The sequence below is a fragment of the Silurus aristotelis genome (assembly GCF_946808225.1).
Source record: "Silurus aristotelis genome assembly, chromosome: 20".
In the NCBI taxonomy this organism is placed as follows: Eukaryota; Metazoa; Chordata; class Actinopteri; order Siluriformes; family Siluridae; genus Silurus; species Silurus aristotelis.
The window spans coordinates 5,532,284-5,553,202 of NC_139593.1; the positions used below are offsets into that span (position 1 = coordinate 5,532,284).

A 20,919-nucleotide genomic window follows, 5' to 3' on the forward strand; every position below is an offset into this window, starting at 1 on the left:
CTTGATTTGCCTGCTATAGAGCTCTGATGTCATCCCTACTGAACACCTTTGGGATGAATGTGAACGCTGACTGCACTCCAGGACTCCCCACATACATCAGTACCTGCCTTTCATAACACCCTTGTGTCTGATGAACACAAATATCCATAAACACACTCCAAAATCTAGTGAAACATCTTCCCAGAAGAGTGAAAGGAATTATAAGAGTGAATTGGGACTAAATGTGGTATGCGATGCTCAAAAATCACATACCAGGTGACCCAATACTTTTGGCAATATAGTGTAGATGGAATCATGAAGAGCTCCAGATTCCTTTTAGGTTTCTTGTCTTAGTCTTCTTTGCTGTATCAAATGAAAGTTGGAAAAATATCTGATACTATTTAAAATTTTTATTTAATTCATTTATTTATTTATTTAGATATTTTTTCTTCTTCTTCTTTCGGCTTCACCCATTAGGGGTCGCCACAGCGAATCATCCGTCTCCATACCCCCTGTCCTCTACATCTGCCTCTTTCACCCCAACTACCTGCATGTCTTCCCTCACCACATCCATAAACCTCCTCCTTGGTCTTACTCTTTTCCTCCTTCCTGGCGGCTCCATCCTCAGCATTCTCCTATGGATATACCCCATGTCCCTCCTCTGCACATGTCCAAACCATCTCAATCTCACCTTCCTCACCTTGTCTCCAAAACGTTCTACATGCGCTGTCCCTCTAATAAACTAATTTCTAATTCTGTCAATCGTCATCACTCACAACGAACATCTCAACATCTTATTTCTTTAGATATTTATTTATATTTTACCTCAGAAAATCCTCATAGCCTTTAATAGAGCTGTGTAGACCTTTAAATCCACTGTATATTAAAACCTGTGCGTGGGCTTTAGCTCTCGCTCTCTCTCTCTCTCTCTCTCTCTCTCTCTCTCTCTCTCTCTCTCTCTCTCTCTCTCTCTCTCTCTCTCTTCTTTCTCTTCCCTCTATTTGCCATTCTCATGCTCCATTAGGTAGCCTATTAGCAGCGGCAGGATCGGCACGAGTAAACTAATGACAGGAAGACAGGATGAACAGACGAGGAGTCACTCTGAGGGCTTAGACTCATAATGTCATAGCCAACAAGGCTGATGAGCACAGGAGATCCCTTTCATCCCTCTCACACACACACACACACACACCACACGCCTCGATGCTAACCCAGTCATTCAGCAGTATTTAGCAGCAGACTCTCTTCAGCGACTGTGACAGAATTATGTGAGACATTTATTCAGAGAGACGGAGAGACAGAGACAGGACACCATGATGGAGACTTTATAAGACTCAGCAGTTCCCCACAGGCACCAAGCTTTTTATTCCGCCTCTGACTCACCCCTCAGACTGGCGGGGTTTAGTCTGGCGAGAATAAAGATCAGGAAACAGCTCACACACACTCCAGACGTAAACACCACAGTGATTGAGGCTGACTCGGTTTGGTGAAACACCAGTCCTAACGGAAATCATCAAACACCAGCACTGCTAAAGCCTGGATTCGGATTGGTCAGAAGAGTGTCGAGTTGTTTCAACAGAAACTCAGAGAGTAGCGCAGCTGCAAATGACAGGTTTATATTAATACATTTGTCCTAATAGTCTGTTGTTTCTATGGTAACAGCTGATTGTTTTTATAATAGCAGCACAACACTGTTGTGTGTTTATGGCTTGAATAGTTAAATGCGCAATACAAATTTGTGCAATACCACTTTTCAAGTTTTTGTATTTTGTTATTTTTTTTTATAAATTGTTTGTGCAATACCATGTTGTTTTTTGTGCAATATAGCTTTTTACTCATTTCTATTTTTTTGTTAATATTTTGTGTAATACCACCATTTTTTAGAATATGTGGAATACCACTTTAACATTTCTTTTAAATTTTCTTTGTGCAATATCACTTTTTTTAAACATTTTTTTTCTGCAATAGCACTTTATAAATGTATTTTGGTGCACTACTTTTTTTTTTTTTTACTTATCTGTATTATTATTTTTTTTTGTGCAGCACTAATTTAAAAAAAGAAAATTATGAAATATGTTCAATATCACTTTTTTTTACTTTGTGCAATACCAATTTTTATCAAAAAGAAAAAATTGTGCAATGCCTTTTTAAAAATTCTCAGAAAAGCCATAATGCAGTGGAAAATGCTCAGAAATTCAGGGAAAACTCTGATTTGATGAGGTTAATATCGATGCTTCTGTTAGAGATAGTGTATGCAGGTGGTGCAGTTGTGGCTCCAGTGAAAGGAGACTTGTTGGATTGTGTTAATTTTGTTTCTTGTTTAGTAATGAAGTTCATCATGAGATTCCTGTGTGTGATGCAGCGCTCTGTTCTACTGCGTTTCTCTATAATACTGAGGGTTTCTATAGCCGTGGTGTCATAATGATGCTAGTAAAAGGTGGATTGATTCCAGACACCACTGAAGACCTGAAATACAGGGCTGAACACTGCTTAACCTCTCAGAGACTTACAATTTTACCTGGTCACATTATTCAGAGTCTGCCTCCTAACACGTTCTCTTCTGCTCTTTTGTTCACGTCCAGTCATCGAGCTCGTCTCAGGAGCGTCTGCACCAGCTGCCCTTCCAGCCCACCATGGACGAGCTGCACTTCCTGTCTAAACACTTCGGTAGCACGGAGAGCATGACGGACGACGACGGACGGAGGTCGCCGCACATACGGCCACGCTCCAGGAGCCTCAGGTACCCACAATGGTGTTAGTTAAGTCAGATATTGATGTAGGTGAGGTGAGGAGGCCTGGGGTGCAGTCAGTGTCCCAAAGGTGTTCAAAAGGGCTGGAGCTCTATATCTGGAGATCTTCCACATCCTCCAACCCCATGTAAAGCATATCTTCATGGAGCTTTGTGCACAGGATCATTATCATGCTAGAAGGGGTTTGTGTCTCCTGTCGAGTGAAGGGAAAATTTCATGCTACACACCCCAAGACATAATATACAATATTCTGGCTTGATATATGATATTCTGAAATGTATATTCTGTAATATCAGAGCTATGTATTAGATATTCTCTAATCATGGGGACATTCAGTTTTTACAGACATCACACACACACACACACACACACACACACACACACACACACACACACACACACACACACACACACACACACACACACACACTCATCCTCTGTTTGTTTAGACAGTTTTCTGGAAGCTTCTTCAGTCTATTGGCAGCTCCTGTGGGACCTCATGACAGCCATGATGAGTTATTGTGCATCAGTCCGCACACACACACACACACACACACACACACACACACACACACACACACACACACCGAGTCCTGATTGCTCCGTTAGCGTTTAATGTTTAATATCCATCCAGCTGGTCTCCAGAATAATGCAGCTTCCCAGCTTTAGGACTGACTGATTCTCTCTCTCTCCTTTTTTTTCTCTTTCGCTCTCCTTCTCTTTCTGTCTCTCTCTCTCTTTCTCTCTCTATTTTCTTTTTGTCTCTGTTTCTGTCTCTGGCTCGCTCTCTCTTTCTCTTTTTTTTCTTATTGTCTCTTTTGCTCTCTGTCTCTTTTTATCTCCTTCTGTCTTTTTTTTTTCTTTTTTTTCTTTTTGTATCTGTCTCTCTCGCTTGTTTTCTTTTACTCTTTCTCTATGCTTGTCTCTTTTTTTCTTTCTCTCTCTCTTTTTCGTCTTCTTCTTCTTCTCTTTGTCTCGGCTTCTCTTTTTCTTTGTCTCTCTCTCTCTCTTTCTTTCTTTCACCCTCTTTCTTTCTTTCTCTCCTTCTCTGTGTCCAGTCCGGGACGCTCACCCTCCTGCTACGACAACGAAATCGTCATGATGAACCATGTGTATAAGGAGAGATTTCCAAAGGTCAGACGCACCCACATACACCCCCCCACACACACCCCCGTACTCACTCAACGTAGTAATATAAAAAAAAAAGCAACATGTTACTTTTTAATATGAAACATATTACACGCGGCATATTTTGGTATCAGAATTCAGAGATGTTTAAACCTCTTCGACCTGCCGAGCAGCAAAATAGCCAATCAAAACAATCGATTTAGATTTTTGTGTCATGCAAATGATTTTTTTTAGAAATCCAAATTTAGATTATTGTTTATTGTCATATGCACAGTAAAGAAACATGTTTCCCTATACAATGCGAATCTCCCATTAGGGGGCGCCACAGCAGATCATCCGCATGTTTGATTTGGCATGTTTTTACACTGGATGCCCTTCCTAACACAACCCTCTTTATTTATCCGGGCTTGGGGATCGAACCCGGGCCGCAAGAACAGATATGTTAAAAACATTTTACTATGCGAAAAATATTGTGCAACATCACCAATGTGTACCATAGTCACAATAAAATCTAATATCTCAGGGATCTTTGTAGAACATCTACGTCTTAGAGGATTTATCTAGAGTCCTTTCTCACCCAGTCGTCCATTTTTTAAATCTGAATCCAACTGAAATTGGCTCTGATTTCGCCTTTCACGCTGCAAATCATTAAATCAGTCAAACAGAAGTGTCCTGAAGGTGTCCTCGTAAAAAGCTCTTCTACTCATCATCAGATGAGACATGAAAAGTCTGGACTGAGACCAATGTTTAAAAAGTTCACATATAAATCACATAATAGCCCGAGCATTGAAAGAAAAGTGCTTTATACTTGTCACATGTACTTTACAGCTCAATGAAATTCTTTCTTCGCATATCTCAGAGATGTTCGGACAGCGCTCCCAGAGCACAGAGAACTAAGGGCCTTGCTCAGGGGCCCACAAGAGTGGCAGCTTGGCGATAGCAGGGCTTGAACCCCCGATCTTTTGATCAGTATTTCTAGAATGCACGGCACATCTGCAGCTCTGTACTTTAGATCGTTTTTAACTCGTGCCATTGTCCAGTTTGCTGGTTCTTCCAGTTTACACCTGTTCCTCTTCACGTGTCCAGGCCACGGCTCAGATGGAGGAGCGCTTGGCGGACTTTATCCAGTCCTACTCGCCGGAGAATGTGCTCCTGTTGGCCGACGGCGTCCTCAGCTTCATCCACCACCAGATCGCCGAGCTCTCCCGTGACTGCCTGACCAAATCCCGCGAGGGCCTCATCACCACAGTCTACTTCTATGAACTGCAGGAGAACCTGGACAGGCTTCTGCATGACGTGAGTGTCCGGTCGCGTTTTACTAATCGCTATCACGTGTACGCCGGATTTACGATCTCTCTTTCCGGCAGGCGTACGAGCGATCCGAGAGTTCCGAGTTGACTATTATCACAGAGCTGGTCAAGAAACTGCTCATCATTATTTCTCGACCCGCACGACTTCTGGAGTGTTTGGTGAGAACGCACACACACACACACACACACACACACACACACAAATATGAATTAATATACAGTATATATTATGGATATGACTCAGCTATCTTTGCAATACAATACGATTCAGCCCTGTTAAGATTTAATACGATCCGATTTCCATTCCATTCTTCTTTAAGAAGTTACAGCTCTACCTCTACCATGTTAATCTGTATTCTATGTAACTCTCAGGACACGCCTCGGTCTCCGTAGTGTTGTGATAACTCATATATTTAGCAGCAGCGGTGCTGAGAGAAACAGTTTAGAGAGGAGAAAATAAAACTTAATATAAATTCACAAATTATCGGTTACTTTTTAAACAATAAAAGTAGAGCGCATCTACTAAAAATAATAAAAAATATATATATATTATTCTTTCCTGGTGCATCGCGTCGTTAACATTTATGCCGATGCACCGACGCGAATCGCCAGGAAAAGATAATATTCATTTTTTGTATCATTTTTAGTAGATGCGCTCTACTTTTATTATTGAAAAAGTAACCAATAATTTGTGACCAATATTTATATGAAGTTTGATTTCTCCTCTCTAAACTGTTAACGCTGAATCTTCCCATCCCTGCCGCCCTTTTCACGCTCATCGACTGTTCAGAGATCCGTTCTATCGACGGCAAGTAAACCTGAGGCATCCCCTGTTGTCATGGTGCCTCACGGTTGCCACGGCGACCTCACCATCACGCTAACATTGGGGTCAGATGTTGCATTTCGAGATCTCCAGGTATATTAGCAGCACGAGCGGTTTGTAGTCTCGTGGCCAGATTTCTGCTCTGACCTTTTCCATCGAAAAGACAGAAACATTCTCCCAATTCATCTTCAAAACATGCTTCTGTTCTTTTTCAAAAGGAGAAATGGCAGAGGGGCTCGTAAACACAGGCGATATTTTAAACCCTGGAAGTGCATGCGGATGCGGAAAATCGTTTTCAGACAATACATATCACAATCACCCTGATGTGAGATATCTGATATTTATAATGTTTTTGTTATATATCATATTATTATATAATAATTGTTGTATTATTATTATTATTTTCTAGACTTTTGTGGCATGATTAAGAAAATCTTTTACACTACTGAAGAGTTCATTAATCCCCATTAGTCTGTATTTGCTGCCTCCTTCACTCTTCTGGAAAGATGTTCCACTAGATTTTGGTGTTTAATAGCATTAATGCTTTTCGATCTTCCACATCTTGCAACCCAAAGAAAGCACGTCTTCATGAAGCTGGCTTTTGTGCACAGGGGTGTTGTCATGCTAGAACAGGTTTGGGTCTCGTCAAGTCAAGTGAAGGGAAAATTCCATGTTACTGTACCCAAACATGTCCTCTATAATGTATAAAGGCTTAAAGTCTTCCAGCGTCAATATGTTTTTAGTGATACAGCATTTGAGAACAAAACGAAATGAAATTAATGTATTTGTATATATAAACAACTTTTCATGTTCAATTCAATTAATTTCTACTTGTAGAGCATTTAACAATGGACATTGTCTCAAAGCAGCTTTACACAGTTTGTCCCTAATGAGTTAACCAGTGTCAACTGGTAAAACTCCCCAAAATGGCGAGAAACCTTGAGAGGAACCAGACTCAAAAGGGAATCTTGTCCTCAAATGGGTGGCCTTGATTGTCTTAATATCCCTAATCATAACCAAAATCATTAGCTTGAGGAGACAGGACAGGTTATTGAGTTCACAAGGCTTGAGGTCCTGTAAAGGGTCTACTAAAAGTAAGACTGCTTGAAGGTGTGAGTCCAGACGGCTTGGAGGTTTGAGTCCTGAGTTGAGACGGCTTGGATGTGTGAGCCATGAGTGGAGTTGGTTTGGACATGTGAGCCGTGAGTTGAGACGACTGGGACGTGTGAGTCGAAACGGCTTGGACGAGTGAGTCAAGACGGCTTGGACGTGTGAGTCCATACGGCTTGGACGTGTGAGTCCATACGGCTTGGACGTGTGAGTCGAGACGACTTGGACGTGTAAGTCGCGACAACTTGGATGTGTGAGTCGAGACGGCTTGGACGTGTGAGTCCAGACAGCTTGGATGTGTGAGTCCAGACGGTTTGGACGTGTGAGTCCAGACGGCTCGGATGTGTGAGTCGTGAGTCGAGGCAGCTCAGACGTGAGAGTCAATACGGCTCAGATGTGTAAGTCAAGACTGTTTGGACATGTGAATGGAGACAGCTCAGATGTGCAATCAGGTTTTCGCAGGTCTCTGAGTGAAACTTTTTTTGACACTGCACAGGAGTTTAACCCGGAGGAGTTCTATCACCTGCTGGAGGCGGCAGAGGATCACGCTAAAGAGGGACACCTGATGAAGACGGATATCCCGCGATACATCATCAGCCAACTGGGTCTGACACGGGATCCGCTTGAAGGTATGACACACACACATGGCAGTCAACAGAAATTGGCTAAACGATAGTCAGAGATGAAAACAAGAAGCTGAGAAGAGAAATCTGTGAAGTGAGGGAACGAGAGAGAGAGAGAGAGAGAGAGAAAGACATGTGTGGGGGACGGAGCCAGACGCAGTGATGTACAACGAATCACAGTGAATGAATACACAAGCATGAAGTAGTAGAGCATTTTGCCACTTGTATTAGAGAGAGTGGATCCTGAAATGACTCTCTTTTATTTTCCTGCCTGTCAAACACACTGATAGCAAATGGAGTGAGTTTCTGAACATTCTGATCAGTGCGAGTTTTTCAGTTTTCTTAACACATTTCCAGCTCCACTAAAACTTTCTTTCAGCTTCTCTTATTTGGGGTCGGTTCCCTGACCGGGGATCGAACCCGGGGCGCAGCGGTGAGAGCGCCGCATCCTAACCACCAGACCACCAGGGAACCATTTCCAGCTCCACTACATTTTAATAATAATTTTAAAGGTCCCGAAACTTAAAAAAAAAAAAAAAAAAACATTTTTATCTCATAATACGTTCTTTTTTTTATTGACATATTTGTTACATTTCTTTCAATCAATGTCCTGTTTTTGTTGCACATTTACGTTTCCATACGTAAAAAAACAACAACGTATATATACGTATATAATATTCATAAATATATATTTCGTCTTTCATATCTTGATCTCCTTAAGATATTAATGGAATAAAAAGAGTAAAAGTCATTCCTTACACACAGAAATTCTTGACTTCATCATATTCCCATATACAATAATAAAGCATTTCTTTAAACTCACTGCAAGTGCCAGGAACATCTTCATTATTCATTCATTCATTTTCTCCCGCTTATCCGTAATTCGGGTCGCGGGGGCAGCAGTCTAAGCAGGCCCCCGCCTTCAACTGCTGCCCAATCCTCACAGCACCGTCCCTTACGGTCCCTCCTGCAGGTGGTGAGCCCACGGGAAGGCGGCCCCACGTCACTCCGACGTCACGGACCTTGATATTTCCCTCGTAAGGGACCCCTGGAGCATGGAGGGTTAAGGGCCTTGCTCAAGGGCCCAAGAGTGGCAGATTGGCGATACCAGGGCTTGAACCCCAGACCTTCCGATCGACAACCCAGTGCCTTAACCGCTGGAGCCACCACTCCCCTATCTTCATTATATTTACGCAATACAACTGGAGTTATGTATATTCACATTAACCACTTGTAGAAGCTTCAGACGTGTTTTCATTGTTTGGCATTCAGCTTCTTTGCATGATTCTATCCAGACCTCCATCTGAATATCCTCCTTTACATCCGATCTTTAAGCTTCAAGTCCTTTGATCCTGATTAAACGTATTAACTTATAAAAACTGATGAAATTAAACCTTTATTAAAACAAATACTTGTCACTTTTTTTTCTAAGTTACACAATGAAGGCATATCAAGAGAATTATTTTGTGATTCAAGGATAAAATTTCTCATTTGTAAATATGTAAAGAAATGTTTTGTAGAAACATTGTTTGTTGTTAAAACAATATGGAGAATTTCTATTAGTAGAATTCTTTTAATGTACATGATTGTGCGAACTTGATCATTGGAGGTTGTTTTGGCCTCTCCGTGTCCTCTTGAGTGTTTCTCAAATGCACCTTCCATCTTACTATCTCTGGTCTGTAGATCAGGATATGTTCTTGCCTCCACGTGTTTTATAGATGCTCCTAAGACACTTCCGGTCTCTACATACTTAAGGTCTTAGACAAAAATAGTTTTTTATAGATTTTTTTAGCACCAGCACACAATGACAAATTACTTGTTCAAGCAACCCATGATACTTGACAATTACGATTGTTCTGATTCTGATTCTGTTTGATTCTGATTTGATTTGATTTTACTATGATTTTGATTCTGATTCTGATTCTGATTCTCAGCCACTGTTACTGTGATTGACAGGGAAGACAGGGTATGATTCCCACATATTAGACCCTTTAGGAATCAACAAAAGAAAAACAAAAGCATCTGATTTGTCCTATTGGTTCTCTTGGGGGTTGTTTACTGCAATGGGGTTAATGTGATAGTAGAGTCTGGACCTTGTGGGGTCGCTCTTAATGTACTTACTCCAGAGTTCGTATGTGTGTTCATAAGGAGTTTTTTTCATATAGAAATGGTGAACCTGGAAAGCTATGACAGCGAGGGGCCACACACACCTGAGACAGATGACTCAGCTGAGGTGGGTCATGTGTGTGTGTGTGTGTGGGTGTGTGTGTGTGTGTGCATGTGTGTCTGAGTGTGATTGTATTTCTTCCGAATGGGCACCAATTAGCAATACAGTTAACCAGTGCGTTACTATTATGAAAGTGTGTTATGTAAGCTCTTCGGCTCATGTAATAAACACAAGTGTGTGAGAGTGTGCGTGTGTGTGTGTGGGAGAGGTTATAATGAGGGTTATATTGCTCTGCTTCCTCATTTTAAATGCCTCCAATGGGTGCATTCTGAAGGGAAAGATGAAGGTCATGAAGCCGCCCTGCGAATCTGACTTCCAGACCATCAAGCTGATTAGCAACGGAGCGTACGGGTGAGTATGCACAGGGGCACCAACACACACACACTCACACACACACACAGTTATTTGTGCTGAAATTATAATTGGACTTATTGGTGGTTAGTTTTAGGGGTCCAAGCACCAATTATTATAGCAGACAAAGACAAAAAAAGGATACACCATGCTTTTTAAAAAAGAGGCATGCAATGAACACTGTGGACATTAGCTTAATAGTTCAGGCTCTGTGAAACTGATTAAAAAGTTAGTGGTTCAAGCCTCAGCTTAGCCAAGCTGCAACTGTGGGGCCCTTTAGCAAGGCTCTTAACCCTTTCTACTTCAGGGGTGCTGTTTCTTAGGTAACCCGGTGCTCTGACCCCTGCTGGAACATGCAAAGAAAGGATTTCCCATGTCTTGCAGTGTCAGCTAAAAGACTCTTTTAAAAGCCACCTCTAGGGGAAGTGGTAGCTCATTGGTTAAGACTCTGGGCTACTGATCAGAAGGTCAGGGGTTCAAGCCCTAGAATTGCCAATTTGCCACTTATGGGGCCCCTGAGCAAGGCCCTAAACACCCAGCTCTGTAACATGGCAGACCCCTGCTTTCTAACATCACTGGGATATGCAGCGAAGAACAAATTCTCCTTGCTTTACAGTACATGTGAGAAGTAAGAAACCCCTTTCTTTCTAATTTAAAGCTATATAACTAATATTATATTTGCTTTCTCTTTCTCTCTCTCTCTCTCTCTCTCTCTCTCTCTCTCTCTCTCTCTCTCTCTCTCTCTGTCTCTCACTCTCTGCAGGGCAGTGTACCTGGTGAGGCACAGAGAGACTCGGCAGCGTTTTGCGATGAAGAAGATCAACAAGCAGAACCTGATCCTGAGGAACCAGATCCAGCAGGCATTTGTGGAGCGAGACATCCTGACCTTTGCGGAGAACCCGTTCGTCGTCAGCATGTTCTGCTCTTTCGAGACTCGTAGACACCTCTGCATGGTCATGGAGTATGTGGAGGGTAAGACACACCCACCCACACACACACGTACACACCCACCCACACACACACACACACACACACACACACACACACACACACACATATATACTACATACATATGTGTAGTTGTGATCCTATGTGCATACAGCTTTCCAGATTCAGACCTTTGCACAGCAGAGTAACACGCTCCTCTCTTTTGCTCTTTCTATCGATCCGCAGCATGTTATGATGACTCATCTGTGTGTGTGTGTGTGTGTGTGTGTGTGTGTGTGTGTTTGTGTGTGTGTGTGTGTGTGTGTGTGTGTGTGTGTGTGTGTGTGTGTGTGTGTGAGTGTGTGTGTGTGTGATAGACAGACCAACACAACTGAGCTCACTTCTGTTGTTCACCAATCACTCCAGCATCAGCTCAGTGCCTCTATTTATAAAGGAAATGCTGCTGTAGTGATACACCTCTGCAACTGGTCGAACACAGACAATCAAACTCCAAAGATTGTGCTCTTTTATGTAATAAAGTGCAGGGGAAGGGACTGATGATTTCTGGGAACTTGTATGCAGAAGAATGAGTTGTGAGTTTTAGTCCAAAGTGATAAAATGCCTTCACCCACGGATCGTGGCTGGGCTGATTTGTGGTGATGCCAGGATCGAATTTGAAGTGTGGCATCCTTCTCGCTGGCATGCTGTCATCTATAGAGAGACAAAGACCTGACATTAGTAGAGACGTTTTCATTCCCCTAGTGCAGCCGCCATGTCTTTCCTTATGAACTCTGCCAATTCAAGTTTATTTCTAAAGTGCTTTTCACCATGGACATTGTCTAAAAGCAGCTTTACAGAATGCAGGAACGATAGAACAAAAATGTAAATATAAGTGAATTATGTGTATTTATCCCCCGATGATCAAGCCTGCGGTGAGGAGCTACTTCGTTCATTCGTCGGCTTTCCACAATGCGTTTGCTGAACTGGCGCTGTCCGTTCAGCACCACACTGGAAGTTATGTTCAAAGGGATTTTCTTTCACACTGTTTATTGTACCTTGAAGGTTAAAATACAGCCACATAGTCGTGGGTATTTAGGTAGTTACCTTGCACGTAAAGTCATGTGACACTTTTTATTCTATTGGCTTTCTATGAGAGTGGAAACGCAAGAGGTTTGTAGCTGCATTTCAGAGTTCATATTTGGTGAACTCAGCATGGATCTTGAATTCCTTTAGGACGTGGGACCAAAAATGTATACTTCACACCCTATAGCTCATGTCCCACTGTCTTATTTTGTTATGCGGCTTTAATGAATAGCTGAAAAAAGATACCTAGTTTGTGGTGTTTCTTCATACAAAACCATTGTATATTGTGTATTGTATTTTTTAACACTGAAGCATGATGTCATATCCAGGTGTCACTCCTTTTGATAGAAGTTTTACAAGTCTACTGTGACTGCAGCCTAAATAGGCATTAGTTCTCACCCAGCATCTGCTGATTCACTAATGCACATTTTATTTAGTGATTACACAGCACCAAGGATCCCTCTGCATTTTTTGGTCACTAGGAGGAGACTGCGCCACCCTGTTAAAGAACATCGGTGCCCTGCCAGTGGAAATGGCTCGAATGTACTTTGCTGAGACCGTCCTGGCTCTGGAGTACATTCACAACTACGGCATTGTACACCGGGATCTCAAACCAGACAAGTGAGTGAGCGCCCTCTACTGGGCAAGAGGTTTCAATGTAAACACTGGAAAGTTTTAATTCAAAAACTTCACCTGTGTTATGTGAGCCATCAGACATAAAAGCTACACCTCCTTCATTAGGACTAACAAATACAGAATACACGCCTCCTTCATTAACACTGATGGATATAGAAGACACGCCTTCATCATTAAGGCTGATGGATATAGAAGACACGCCTCCATAACTAGGACTCTCTCACACACACACACACACACACACACAGCGGCCACACCTACTTTATAAGGCCCCCCCCTTATATATATATATATATATATATATATATATATATATATATATATATATATATATATATATATATATATATACACTCACACACACACGTACACGCAAAAGCCATGCCTCCTTCATTGGAACTGACACCCATTAAGGCCACACTTCCTTCAGTAGATCACCTGTACCTGTTCCTATTACGCTGTATAACTGATCGTTGTATCTGTCTGTCCTCAGTCTGTTAATTACGTCTATGGGGCACATTAAACTGACTGACTTTGGCCTTTCCAAGATGGGTCTCATGAGCCTCACCACGAACCTGTATGAGGGCCACATTGAGAAAGACACTCGTGAGTTCCTGGACAAACAGGTATGAGACACACGAGTTAAATATTAATGCTGAAAATTCGAAATTTTAAGAATCTTTAAATTGTATTAAAAAGTGAGTGTTAAAGTTTTGGAACAGACAATATGGAAGGAAACATCACCCCTGAAGAGAAAGGTTTTTTTTTCTCTCGGGTAGGTGTGTGGCACGCCGGAGTACATCGCCCCGGAGGTGATACTGCGTCAGGGTTACGGAAAACCCGTGGACTGGTGGGCCATGGGAATCATCCTTTATGAGTTCCTGGTAGGATGTGTGCCATTCTTCGGGGACACACCTGAGGAGCTGTTTGGCCAGGTGATCTCAGGTAAGTAGAGGTGTGTATCTCCTTCCAAAGATGATACGAAGACCAACAAAACAGCTAGCTAGTTAGCTGCTGAAGTAATCCATCCATCCCAGTAGCGTCTTTCTTATTAAAAACAAAAATTCAAATTTATAATTAATGAAAAATTTCATTTGTCTTAAAAAAATCATGGTGATGGAAATAGGATTTGTCTTCTAGTCCCTTTGTCTCATTGGAAACTGAATTGCACATTGTGTCCACACTGAACTGTTTAATGTTATGCAAGCAACAACAACGCTAAATTTAGCTGCAAGTTTGCTAACAAGAACAGCAACTTTCCCAGCTCTTACAAACTGTGTCTTAGAGGAGATGTGCCAAATATAGCATGTGCTAGGCTTCTCAATAGAGGTGATATCTATGTGTGTGTGTGTGTGTGTATGTGTGTGTTTGTGAGTAGATGACATCGCCTGGCCTGAGGGAGATGAAGCGTTGCCTAGCGACGCCCAGAACCTGATTTCCACCTTGTTGCAGACAAACCCACTGGTGCGATTAGGAACCGGTAGGCTGAACTTCTCTTAAAGGATGGATCGATTGATGAATGGGTGGATGGATAGATGTAGGACTGTATAATGCTATAAAAGGTGATGAATGAATGAATAAATGAATGAATGAATGAATGAATGAAGATAGATGCTCTGATATAGAGCATGTCATATATATGAATGACTGATGATGATAGAAGGAAAGATAGATAAACGGATGGAATAGAGTAATGGATGGATGGGTGGATGAATGAGTAAATGAATGATATGTTTGAATAAGGCACAGGTGAATAAATGGATAAAAATGGATAGGTAGGGGATATGAAGGATGGAAGAATGGATGGTATGGATGGTAATGGATAGTAAATGCAACCAAACAAATTCCCTATAGGATCAATCAAGTATTCTGATTCTGATGATTGATTCTGATGATGGATGGAAGTATAAATGCTATGATGGACGTGTGGAGGGGAGAAATTTATGGAAACTTTTGTACGTTCTGGATAAGGGAATCTGTTAAATGCTTTATAAGTATATATTGCTGGATGGATGGATTTATAAATGGATGAGGAATAAAATAGGTGGAAGGAGGGATGAACTGATAATGGAAGAATGAATGCCATGATGCATGGGTACATGGATGCTGAATGAATGAATGATATGGTTGAAAATGTGATCGATAAATGGATGATTGCATGGATGGATGGGTGGATGAATGGATGACTGGATGAATGGACAGATGAGAGAAATGATGGATGGATAGAGCCAATTTTGTATGTTATGGATAAGGGAATTTGTTAAATGCTTAATAAGTATATTCAGCTGGATGGATGGATGGATGGAAAGATTAATGGCTGAATAGATGGATGAATAGATGGATGGGAGGGCAGATGGGAGAAATGATGGATGGATAGAGGCACTCTGGCACTTCCTGGATAAGGGAATCTGTTAAATGCTTTATAAGAATATGTGGATGGATGGATGATTGGATAATTGGATGGATGGATGGATGGATTGATGGCTGGATGGATGGATGAATAGATGGATGGGCGGTCAGATGGGAGAACTGATGGATAGATAGAGGCTTTATTGTACTACCTGGATAAGGGAATCGGTTAAATGCTTTTATAAGAATATGTGGATGGATGGATGGATGGATGGATGGATGGGTGGATGGATGGATGGATGGATGGACAGATGGACAGATGGATGGATAGATGGATGGATAGATAAATGGATGGATGATGTGACAGATCAGTAGATGAATATGGATATATAGAAGTATTCAAATGTATGGAAAGACGACAGATTACTACAATCAACATATTAATTACTGATGTTTACATATTTGTGTTTATATTTATGCTAAAAATGCTCCATAAACAGGAGGAGCCTATGAGGTGAAGCAGCACTCATTCTTTGCCGATCTGAACTGGAACAGTCTGCTGAGACAGAAGGCGGAGTTTGTCCCTCACCTGGAGTCTGAGGAGGACACCAGCTACTTTGACAGTATGTTTCCACTGCTTCACAAAAAGTGGCTGCTGGTGGTATAAGAAGAGTAAAACTTAATTAATATCTATACAGTTTATTCAGACAAACTATTTTATAATATAGTAAATAAATTATACAAAGACAAATGCAGATATGCAAATGCCTTGTTCATATCTAATGCAAGGGGCGGGGCTTATCTCTGACCCTCTGTGTTTCTCAGCGCGCTCAGAGCGTTATCACCACGTCAACTCCTACGACGAGGACGACACGAATGACGACGAGCCGGTGGAGATCCGACAGTTTTCCTCTTGCTCGCCACGTTTCAGCAAGGTCAGCCCTGAACCGTTCCATCACTCCAATCTCCTCTTCTCCATCTTGCTCTTCTTCTCCGACTCGTGATGCTCTCTGCTGTCGTTATCAGGCTGAGCAAATTTCCTGCAGATGGTTTTCTCCCAGCACTTGATTGCTTTTTTTTCTCAAATCCTTTTTTTTTTTTACCAACACGCCGCTTTTATCTCCTCTTTCATAACATCTCTCCTGCATATTCTCTCGCTCCAAATGTGAAGAGGGTCTTATGAGAAAAGTAGAGTGGAAAGGCAGCAATTAAGAGACCTTGTGTGAGGCACACACACACACACACACACACTCAGTCACTTAAACAGTGCTCAACATAAAGCAAAAAAAGGAAAGAATGTATAATCCATAAGAGACCGTCACTTAAAAATAAAGAGAGAGTTTCATAAGCATCACTGTGCAGCAGGAAGTCAGAGAAATCAACTCCTACTTGGTTTACACCAGCTCACTAGTTGCAGTGTGTAGACTCCCACTAGCATGCAATTCTCACTGAACTGCATTTAAAAAAAAAGCACTTTTTTCACTCAAAAAGAATTTGAGGAAATTGTGTTGCTTTGCATCTTAAATAAGACGTTTTTATTTTTTATTAGAATGTTGCATTACTGTAAAATGCAATAGTGTGACCACTGCAATACTGGTGAACATTCACACTTTAGGCATTACACGTTTTTAGTTTAATCAGTCTCAGATCCTCACATGTTTATATTTACAGCAGTTTATAGCTTTATAAGCATATATAGATGGATGGAATCATAGATGGATGGATGGGAGAATGGGTAATAGATAATAGGTGGAAGGATGGATAAAATGATTATAGAGGAATGAATGCCATGATGCATGGATAGGTGAATGCTGGATAAATAAATTATATGGTTAATGGATAGATGACTGGATGGATGGATGGATGGATGGATGATGGAGGGATGGATCAATGGATGGATGGATGGATGGATGTGTGGATAAAGGCAGTTTTGTATGTTCTGTATAAGGGAATCTGTTAAAAGCTTTAGAAATATATGTAGATGGATGGACAGATGGATGATGGACGGATGGATGACTGGATGGATGACTGGATGGATGGATGATTGGATGGATGGATGGATGGATGGGACAGTCGGACAGATGGATGGATGGATTGACAGTTAGATGACTGGATTAATGGATGTTTGGATCTATGATAGATGGGCAGATGGAGGGATGGATGGATGAATCTATGATAGATGGGCAGATTGGACAAATGATGGATGGATAGAGGCACTTTTTTTACGTTCTGGATAAGGAAATCTTTGAAATGCTTTATAAGTCTATGTAGATGGATGGAGGATGGATGCATGAGAAAAATAATAGGTGGAAGGAGGATGAAATGATGATGGAGGACTGAATGCCATGCTGCATGGGTCGGTGGATGCCAGATAAATAATATGTTTGAATAAGGGATGGGTAAATGGATGAAGAGGGTGAATGGATGAATACATTTTACCCTGCAAATGTACTGATTAGATTAAAAAATTTGGGTTTAAACAGGAATCAAGGTCACAGCAAGTTCAAAGGGCAAATGTAAATAAGTAACAAGAAGGTCTAGACTTGGTGGAGTCGAGTTTGGTTTTTTTTAGACTTCGTGGAGTCTTGAATACATTTTTTGTAATTAAAAATTGGTTTTTATATTTTTTACATTTTTGTACATAATAAGTGAACTTGAACTTATTGTTATTATATTTTGTATAATTACATAGTATCTTAATTTATTTTTTGATCATTTTGTGGCGTTATTATTTTTCATTAAAAAAAAATGTTATATACAGTCACCATTTATATGGAAAATCCTCTTAAATTAAATTTATGCAGACAAGAACAGATGTTTGCTCACAATTCCAATCTATTGAAGTTAGATGAAAAAGTGTTTTGCTAAATGCACACACCGTGTCCTCACACTGCCTGAGATCAGAGCAGGTAAGGCAGCAGTGCTAGCAGAGACAACATGATTATATGGACTACATGCACTCTGCATGCTGTGTGAGCTCAGGCTTACAGTGACTATAATTTGTATCCAGGTTGCTAGAGCACACTCCCACACACTTTCTCACAAACTTTCTCACACACACACACACACACACACACACACACACACACACACACTTGTGCTTTAGCAAACAATCCTCGCCTCAAATCACTCTCACATTTGCAAGTCACTCCAGATGCAGTTATATTACAAAATAAAAGAGCTCCTGCGAGGATAAAGAGCTTTGTGTGGCACGACTCGTTTAAGCGCTGAAACAAAACCATGGAAGTTACTAAAAGCATTTGCTTCCATTTGCCACTTCTAAATCGAAATACAGTCATTTTAGAATTTGTGTAGTCAACTATACTGAACGAAATTATAAACGCAACACTTTTGTTTTTGCCCCATTTTCATGAGCTGAACTCAAAGGTCTCAAAAGTTTTTTTCTATGTACACAAAAGGCCTATTTCTCTTAAATATTGTTCATAAATCTGTCTAAATCTGTGTTAGTGAGCATTTCACCTTTGCAGAGAGAATTCATCCACCTTACAGGTGTGCCATATCAAGATGCTGATTAGACAGCATGATTGTTGTTCATGACAGATGTTGCAAGTTTTGAGGAAGTGTGTATTTGGCATGCTGACTGCAGGAATGTCCACCAGAGCTGTTGAATTGAATGTTTATTTCCTCACCATTACCCGTCTCCAAAAAAGCGTTTCAGAGAATTTGACAGTACATACAACTGGCCTCAGAATCGCAGACCACGTGTAACCACACCAGCCCAGGACCTTCACATCCAGCATCTTCACCTGCAAGATTGTCTGAGACCAGCCACCCAGACAGCTGCTGCAACAATCGGTTTGCATAACTAAAGAATTTCTGCTGAAACTGTCAAAAATCATCTCACGGAAGCTCATCTGCATGCTCTTTGTCCTCGCTGGGGTCTCGACCTGACTGCAGTTTGTCGTCTTAACCGTCTTGAGTGGGCAAATGATCACATTCAATGGTGTCTGGCACTTTGGAGAGGTGTTCTCTTAACAGATGAATCCCGGTTTTCACCTTACAGGGCAAAATGCGTGAGGCAAATTGTGGTCACACCAGTTACTGGTTTTCGGACCCCTAATACAGTAAAACTGCACATTTTAGAGTGGCCTTTTATTGTGGCCAGCCTAAAGCACACCTGTGCAATAATCATGCTGTCTAATCAGCATCTTGATCTGCCACACCTGTGAGGTGGATGGATTATCTCGGCAAAGGAGAAGTGCTCACTAACATTTAAACAGATTTGTGAACAATATTTGAGAGAAATAGGCCTTTTGTGTACATAAAAAAAGACTTAGTGTTGCATTTATAATTTTGTATATTTGTATATTTGCTCGCACAGAGTTACATAAGCTGTGACAAAGCGGCAGGTCGACACTCGCATGTGAATTATATGTTTTTTTTCTCAGGTGTACAGCAGCATGGAGCATCTGTCCCAGCTGGAGCAAAAAACACCAGTGGTCACCCGACGAGAGCATAAGGGACGCCGTGAAGACAAAATGTCTAAAAGAGAGAGCTTTGGGAGCTTTAGCAAGAGCTGGAGGACTGGTTCACCAGAGATGTACGTACTTGATTATGTGTGTTAGGCTATACTTGGGGGGAAAAATCCTGAATTTGAAATGACAATAACTGACACACTCTGGTTCTTCCTGCTTTCTCTTTGTAGGAAGCGTTTGTCATGTTCTGAGTCCCTGTACATGGAAGGCGATGCCAGTCCTCCTCTAGGTGCCAGGCGCCGCTTTTCTGCATTGATGGACACTCACCGCTTTGCCTCGCCTTTAGAGGGCGACACAGAAACTCAGCCACAACAAAGCGGGGCTAAAAGCAGGGGGTCGTCAGTAGAGGGCACCACTGCGCCCTTATCACCCAGCGCTTGTGAACAGAGTAAAGAGTCTGTAAAGGAGGCACCAGCAGTGTGTGCAGGAGGTAAGGGAAAGGAAAATGCCTGTACTGCCATTAATATTGGCTATTATCATGATGTATCATAGTATAAGAGATTTTTTTTTTTTTTTTTTTGCAGATAAGCCCACCAGACACGGAGAGGTATCAGCACCACAACCCATTCCTTTAGCGCCCACAGCATCAGTACCGGTTTTCCGAGACACCGTAGTGATGGGCGACTCGCACAGCCAGCGGGCCACCAATGATCTTGTCCTCAGACGAGCGCGTCACCAGCAGCTCTCAGGAGATGGGGAGAAGCGAACCACGCGTCCAGGCAACAAGGTCATCAAATCTGCCTCAGCTACGGCACTCTCTGTCATCATTCCAGCAGGTAAATTATATGTCTAAGAGCCTCTGGTTAAATTAATATCCAATGGTAATAATAGGTATGATTTCTTGATACACTGGTATTCTTGTTTGTAGTTGAGCAGCATGCTAGCTCTCCCCTGGCCAGCCCAATGTCGCCTCGATCTGTCTCGTCCAACCCATCTTCGCGAGATTCTTCCCCAAGCCGAGACTACGGCCCTGCGGTTAGCGTACTTCGCTCACCCATTACCATCCTGCGCTCGGGCAAGAAGTATGGCTTCACGCTACGAGCCATCCGTGTCTACATGGGGGACAGCGACATCTACAGTGTACACCACATGATCTGGGTACGGATCTAAGATTATGTAGGAATGAT

At 41.7% G+C, this 20,919-nt stretch overlaps 1 protein-coding gene across 5 annotated transcripts in view; it reads left to right on the forward strand.

The window, feature by feature from the left end:
* The window catches only part of mast1a (microtubule associated serine/threonine kinase 1a), a 68,099-nt gene that overhangs the window by 38,970 nt on the left and 8,210 nt on the right, over positions 1 to 20,919 (forward strand). For 4 of the 5 annotated variants that reach the window (XM_083522720.1, XM_083522718.1, XM_083522721.1 and 1 more), the window contains 18 exons: positions 2,562 to 2,719; positions 3,788 to 3,863; positions 4,944 to 5,153; positions 5,225 to 5,326; positions 7,597 to 7,729; positions 9,889 to 9,956; positions 10,225 to 10,301; positions 11,065 to 11,273; positions 12,794 to 12,932; positions 13,441 to 13,573; positions 13,727 to 13,892; positions 14,326 to 14,427; positions 15,797 to 15,919; positions 16,122 to 16,231; positions 19,706 to 19,857; positions 19,963 to 20,222; positions 20,317 to 20,568; positions 20,661 to 20,890. In XM_083522720.1, the coding sequence (XP_083378846.1) occupies positions 2,613 to 2,719; positions 3,788 to 3,863; positions 4,944 to 5,153; positions 5,225 to 5,326; positions 7,597 to 7,729; positions 9,889 to 9,956; positions 10,225 to 10,301; positions 11,065 to 11,273; positions 12,794 to 12,932; positions 13,441 to 13,573; positions 13,727 to 13,892; positions 14,326 to 14,427; positions 15,797 to 15,919; positions 16,122 to 16,231; positions 19,706 to 19,857; positions 19,963 to 20,222; positions 20,317 to 20,568; positions 20,661 to 20,890 (2,649 nt within the window). In that variant the 5' untranslated portion in view covers positions 2,562 to 2,612. Of the gene's footprint in view, positions 1 to 2,561; positions 2,720 to 3,787; positions 3,864 to 4,943; positions 5,154 to 5,224; positions 5,327 to 7,158; positions 7,499 to 7,596; positions 7,730 to 9,888; positions 9,957 to 10,224; positions 10,302 to 11,064; positions 11,274 to 12,793; positions 12,933 to 13,440; positions 13,574 to 13,726; positions 13,893 to 14,325; positions 14,428 to 15,796; positions 15,920 to 16,121; positions 16,232 to 19,705; positions 19,858 to 19,962; positions 20,223 to 20,316; positions 20,569 to 20,660; positions 20,891 to 20,919 lie in introns of those variants that run through there. The other variant, XM_083522722.1, reaches the window with a different exon arrangement.